This window comes from Gavialis gangeticus, unplaced genomic scaffold (assembly GCF_001723915.1).
Source record: "Gavialis gangeticus isolate Ggan-Ray unplaced genomic scaffold, GavGan_comp1, whole genome shotgun sequence".
Taxonomy (NCBI): domain Eukaryota; kingdom Metazoa; phylum Chordata; order Crocodylia; family Gavialidae; genus Gavialis; species Gavialis gangeticus.
In genome coordinates, this window is record NW_017729009.1 from 8,964,053 (window position 1) to 8,970,305 (window position 6,253).

Below are 6,253 nucleotides of genomic sequence, written 5' to 3' on the forward strand. Positions count from 1 at the left end.
TTGGCCTTCCTGGGGCCCTGGTCGTGCCTCCGGGCTGGGTCTTCCTGTCACAGGCAAATCGATTAAAGAAGCATTTGAGGCAATTAAGGCCCAGAATCATGTTCTCCAGGAAACACTAAGTGCACTGGAAGGGAGCGTGGGGGGAACCGGCCGGGAAAGGCTGGGAGATAATGTGGAGTGACGCGTGGAGGCCACGGGCTCCGCAGCTCGGGGCTCGACGAGCAGATGTCTGAACTCTCTGAAGGTCTCATTAAGAGCCGCGTGGTGGGCGCTGGCAGGCTTGGAAAGCTTGACAGTCCAGCACCGGGATCCGTGCAGCGCCGGAGGACAGGAAGCCGATACTCCAGCTGCACCGGAGCCTCTTCTCGCCACTCTGCCAGACGCCGCGGCAGCTCTGGCACGGAGCGGGAAGAGCCCCGAGTCTTCGCTGGGGCAGACCAAGGCTGCCCGTGTCCCTGAGACTTGTGGGTGAAAGGGAAGTTAAATGCAAGCGGCTGAGTTCCTGAGCCCAGCCACGGGGGGGTCTCGCCCCTTCCGGAGAGGCCTCTGGGGCGGGGGAGCTGCTGCTGCGCTACGGCTCCCGCCGAGCGGAGGGGTACGCGGTGCAAAGCGCGCACCCCGGCAGGCGGGAGCTGTGCACATCTGCTGGAGGAAGGGAAGACAGATGCTGACTCTGGCCCTGGGAGCACGGGAGAGGGCTCAGATACGAGAATCCAGCCCTGAGGTTTGATTGCTCTCATCTGCTTCCCTCTTCTTGCTCTTGTCGATTGAGTTATGGAAAAGAGTTTTATAGCTCGGTCTGCGCAGGAGGATGCGGGGAGGCTGAGCTGCCGCGTTGCCCCGGGTGTTGTTGCAGGGGGACTCTGGTCCCGCGCTCCCTGCTCTGTGCTGCTTGCACAGCCCGGGCTCTGCCCCGGCTCTGGGGACGCAGCGCGTCCCGCTTGGTTCATCTGGAGACGTGGGCAGGGGATAACGAGGGACTGACTCTGGGAGGAAGGCACCCGCTGCTCCGGGAGATGCTGGAGGCTGGGGCCCCACGGCGGTGCATGGGGAGTGAGGCTGCAGGGCAAGAGGGCAAGGAAAGCAGCCAGGCGCTGGGGCTTGTGAGCCTCCTGATGGGCAGAGGCAGCCTGGGGTTGACCCTTGCCACAGGCGCCTGCAACGCTGTTGCCTGCGTGCTGGGAGGAGCACTCGCTCAGGCAGGGACGGGCACAGGCCGAGCGAAAAAGCTGCAGGCTGGGAAGGCAACGTGGTCTGGGCGGCATCGGCATGGCGCTGGCAGCAACCAGCCGCAGCGCAGCTCCCCTGAGCGAGGAGACCCCGCGTGGGGTGATGGAGAGGCAGGGGCGGGGGGGTGCAAGCCCCAGGCTGGGAGGGAAGCCCCAGGCAGCAGCGGGGTCAGAGGTGTGATTGCACCAGGTGTTGTCTGAGCATCCCGAGGGAAGCTGGGCACTGCCAGCCTTTTGGTGGGCATCACCACCTGGCCTTGCACTAACGTTCGCTGAGCAGAGAGATGGGCCGTAGCGTGCGTCCCCGCTACTCCGCAGCCTGGCCCGGAGCGCAGCCGAGCTGCCCGACCGCCGAACTTGCATCTGTCGTGGGCTGCTCCGACCTTGGCTTCCTAGGCACGCAGCGAGCCCCTTCCTCCTTGGGAGCTCATGCCTTCTGTGTTTGATCTGAGAAATAGGGCTGCGAGACCAGGGCGCGCTGCAGCTGCCCCCCCTCTGGCAGGAGCCGGAGCCGACAGCGAGCAGAACAGGAGCTGGCAGCGCTCTGCGCTTCCAGAAACACCAGCGCTGGTGCTAAGTACATATTTACATGGAGCGACAGCGGTGTTTACCTGGCAGATGGGCCCAGCTCCAGCCTGGAGCTCTTCTCTGGCAAAGATCAGGGGCCACAGCCTGGCCCCCAAGCCGGGGGCTGAGCAGAAGGACCTACCCAGCCTGGCCTTCCCTGCCCTGCGTTCGCAGGCGTGCAGCCAGCCTGTGCATGCGCCGTGCCAGTAGATCAAGAGTCCTGGGAGCCCCTGGCCTGGCAAGTATCTCTGGCCCTGCGGCACCACATCCACGTGCCGGCAGCTGCTGCGTGGCGCCTGGGCAGAGTGGGAGTCCTGGCCCCATGCTCTGACAGTGCTATTAATATTACTTATGTCTTCCTGCCACGCTGCAGGGAGCTGGAGCAGCAGCACCAAGCCAGAGCAGGTTTACCTGCGTACCAGCAATTAGCATAACAATACACAGCGTCTCCTGGCTTGTCCTCGTCGGCTGCAGGCAGAGATGGTCTGCCCCCCTGCCAGGTCTGCCCCGCTGCAGCCGGCCACCCTTCTTTCCTGGCTGGTCGCAGACCTTGCAGCGGATGAGTCTGGGAGTCCGGCGTGACTGCATGGCCGTGCGTGCTTCCTTGTGCTGCCAAGGGACCGGGCCTGTGGACGTGACCCAGGAGACGGCTGCCTTGGGAAGTCAGTCTCCTGGCAGGGCTGTGGGGCCAGGGCGGCTGTCCCAGGGTGTGGCGGCCTCAGCACAGGGCATCGCTGGCAGAAGCCTGCTGCAGTGTGTGGGGTGACGTGTCCACCCGGGGATCTGCTCCCTGCGTACACATGCAGCATCCCGGTCTAGCGCAGGCTTGTCCACCGCAGCCCGCCCTTGGCGCAGTGCTGCGTGGCTGAACGCTCGTCCTGTGCCTTGCCTGCTCGGAGCTGGCCTGGGGGCTCCCTCCATGCCCAAAGAGGAGGAGAGAAGCGAGGAAATCCTTCATTTTCCCCGCTGCTAAAATCCCCAGCTGCTTGACGGCTTTCCTGAGCTGCCCTGACCCCCCTGGGCCAGCACGCTGGAGGGAGGCCGGCAGAGGCCGTTGCGCGTCCTGCGCAGCACCCAGCCCACACGCCAGGTTGCCGGGTGGCAGACAGCGTGACAGCCAGGGTCAAAATAGGCGTCTGCTGATGGGTAGGGAAGGGCTTGCCCGGCACAAATCAAGCAGAGCTGGCAGAGGCCACTCTGCATTTGATTAGGTCAAGATTGCAGGCGGCGCCAGAGCCACGTCTGATGCTCACCACTGCTAATTGTCTTGGCCCTGCCCCTTTTTGCACGGCTGCTTGTCTGGGGCCACGCAGGGTGGCGCGACTAGTGGGCCCTTGCCCTGGTGCTCCCTGCCGTCGGACCTGCAGCGTGGGCTGCAGCCACTGCTCTGGGGATGCCCCCGTGCCCAGGCCCACGCTACTCCCGTTGCTGCTGGTGTTCGTGGCCGCTGCCCTGTTCTAGGCTTGGGTTTGCGTGTGGCTCTGCGAGAGCAGCTCACACCTGGGGGAGTCAGGCAGGGGCCCCATGAGCTGGGGGGGGCAGGGGTTGAGAAGTCACCAGCTGCCTCCCCTGGCTCCTTTGTCACTGTGGGTCTCGTGTTGGCACTGCGCGAGTGCAGCCGCCCAGGATGCCATGGGACGGGGACGCAAGGTGTTGGCGCGGGGCCTGATGCTGCTCCGCTTGCTCCCCCCAGACAACACGGCCGCAGTGCACACGCAGCGAGTGGGCTTCAACCGCCAGGAGCAAGACGTCTACCTGCTCCCCATCCTGGTGGTGGACAGCGGCCCGCCGGCACTGAGCAGCACAGGCACGCTGACTATCCGGGTGTGTGGCTGCGACAGCGCTGGCGCCATCCAGTCCTGCAACAGCACTGCCTATGCCATGACAGCCACGCTGAGCCCCGGCGCCCTCATCGCCCTCCTGGTCTGCATCCTCATCCTGGTCGGTGAGTCGCCCGGCCCTGCACTGGCCCCTTCCCGCCCCATCCTGCCCTGCACCTCCTCCCTCCCGCCGGCTCGGGCTCCACAGCTGGACGCTCCTGCCGTGCAGCCCCTTCCACTTGCCAGCACCCGGTTCGCTGCTGACACGTCTTCTGGTCGGACGGGGTTCCCCCAGGGCCCGGCTGGGCTGGCCCGCCCCCCGCGGGAAGCAAGCGGGGGTCCTCTGGGATGGGGTCTATGGACGGACCCCAGCGCAGCAGGTGGGTGGCCCCTGGGGTCAGGCAAGCGCTCTGTGCTCCCTCGTGCTGGCACCTCAAAGCTGCCATGGGAGGACAGAGCGATGGGCCCCCAAGGGTGCGGGCAGGCCTTGTGGCAGCACTCGGGGCGAGCAGAGACGAGCCGGTCACGTCAGCAGCCTGGGCAGGGCTTGTAGTGGCGCAGGCACAGCTGCTGTGGGAGCGTCCCACTGACCCCGCTCCAGGGAGGAAGCGCTGTGCGAGTCGCTGGCGGGACCACCCGCCCGTTCCCTCGGCCTCCGCCTTGCGCTCGCAGCCTGCCGCGGCACCTGGGCTGCCCGGGCCCAGCGGGAGTCGGGTCTGGCATCTCTGCAGGCGGAGGTCTGAGCGCATTGGGATGCTGCTGGGGGCTCTTGCTCATGTTCCCAGCGGGGTGTAGGGCTACAGCCTTCTGCGGTGTCCTCCCTAGCATGGCAAGTGCACGCCTGCCCGGAGCACGTGGAGCCTGGCAAGGCCTCCCCACCCCGGCTGTGGCTCTGGTTAGGAGGCGCTTCCCTGCCGCGGTCTCGTTGCCCTGCGCAGCACAATCACTCTTCTGCCCCTTGCCCACAAGCGGACCCCCTTGCCTCGGTGCCCGGGGCCGGCAGTGCCAACAGGCAATAAACCAGCAGGCGTCCGCGCCACCTGCTCCCTCTCGCCACGTGGCTGCTGCCCCGTGTCCCCTTCCATCCTTGTGCCCCTACAACCCGCCAATCCACCCGTCTGTCCATGCCCCCATCCCTGCCTCCTGCTCTCCCTCCTGCAGCAGGGCGCGGGGTGCCTGGGCAGCTGGGGGAACGCGGCCGTCTGCCCGGGACACGCCCGTCGGTCGGTTGTGGCTGCCGGGGAGGAAGGTTGCATGCTCGGCCCCCTCCCTCCTGCCAGCTCTGGGGCAGCGAGGCAGGACCGCGGGCCCCGGCGCTGACTGCTGTCTCCCTCCTCAGTGCTGGTCCTGCTGATCCTCACCCTGAAGCGCCATCACAAGAGCCACCTGGCATCAGAGGAGGACGAGGACATGAGGGACAATGTCATCAAGTACAATGATGAGGGGGGCGGGGAGCAGGACACCGAGGCCTATGACATGTCGGCCCTGCGCAGCCTCTACGACTTCAGCGAGATCAAGGGGGGGGACGGTGGGGGTGGCACAGGTGACGGTGGCCTGAGCAGCAGCCTGGCCTCTGAGCTGCATGCCCTCCCGCAGTGGGTCCAGAGCCCGGACCTGGACTTCTCCATGTTCAGAGACTACATCAGCAAGAAGGTGGAGCAGGCGGACGAAGACCCGTCGGTGCCGCCCTACGACTCCTTCCAGACCTATGCCTTCGAGGGCGCGGACTCGCCCGTCCCGTCCCTGAGCTCCATCAACACCTGGTCCACCAGCTCGGAGCAGGACTTCTCCTACCTGGGCAGCTGGGGGCCGCGCTTCCGGCAGCTGGCCACGCTCTACGCCGGGCACCGGGGCGAGGAGGAGGGCGAGGAGTCCTAGCCACGCCGGACTGCCCAGCCGCACCGAGACCGGGAGCGCCCCCGGAGCTGGGGGCTGCTGCAGGCGCAGGCTCCGGCGGACGATGTGCCAGCCGGAGCGCGGGGCCCGGCCGCGGCACCAGGAGGCCGAGGCGGCGCAGCCGGCTCTGGACGGGGCAGCGCCGGGGATGTGATGTGCTTGGTTACCGCCTCGTTTCGGAGGCTCCGGTGCACACACATAAGGAGGCTGAAGTGCCCAGCGGAGCCGCTGTCGCCATCATAATCTCTTTAATAACAATCTCCATTAAAGCACTACACATTAATTTAAGAAAGGGAAAATCTAATTCAAGAGAGCTCGGAGGGGGCTTCCCCCCCACAAATTATCATTTAAATAGATCTGTTCAATGAGCCTGGGCAAGGGAAGGAAGAGAGAAACGGGAGCCTTTTGTTGTCTAAATTGTTTTTGTCACTTGATTCAGAGCATTTGAAGTGCTTTGATTTTTTAAGAGCTTTCCTCGCAGAGAGAAGCCAGCTTTTAACTCCTGTTCTGTTCCCCCCCTCGCCTTTCCTCCCCCTCCCCGACTCCTCTCCTTTCTTTCTGTCCCTCCGGCGCGGGCGGGGGTCCGGGCAGCCACGTCTGCAGTCCCGGCTGCCCGCGTCCCCAGCGTGTGTTTGCTGGGACGTGGGCCCGTGCTGGGCGCCTGTCCTGAGCACCCTCTCGTGGCAGGAGCCAAAGGGGGGCAGAGCCGTGGGGTGAATGTGCACAGGCAGTCCTGACACA

The 6,253-nt window shown here is 65.6% G+C and overlaps 1 protein-coding gene across 1 annotated transcript in view; it reads left to right on the forward strand.

Annotated features, from left to right (window-relative positions):
• CDH22 (cadherin 22) overlaps positions 1 to 5,795 on the forward strand; it is a 66,522-nt gene extending 60,727 nt beyond the window's left edge. Inside the window, exons 11-12 of the mRNA XM_019509909.1 lie at positions 3,490 to 3,741; positions 4,956 to 5,795. Coding sequence (XP_019365454.1) covers positions 3,490 to 3,741; positions 4,956 to 5,494 — 791 coding nt within the window. The 3' untranslated portion in view covers positions 5,495 to 5,795. The remainder of the gene's footprint in view (positions 1 to 3,489; positions 3,742 to 4,955) is intronic.
• Positions 5,796 to 6,253: the final 458 nt, after the last annotated feature.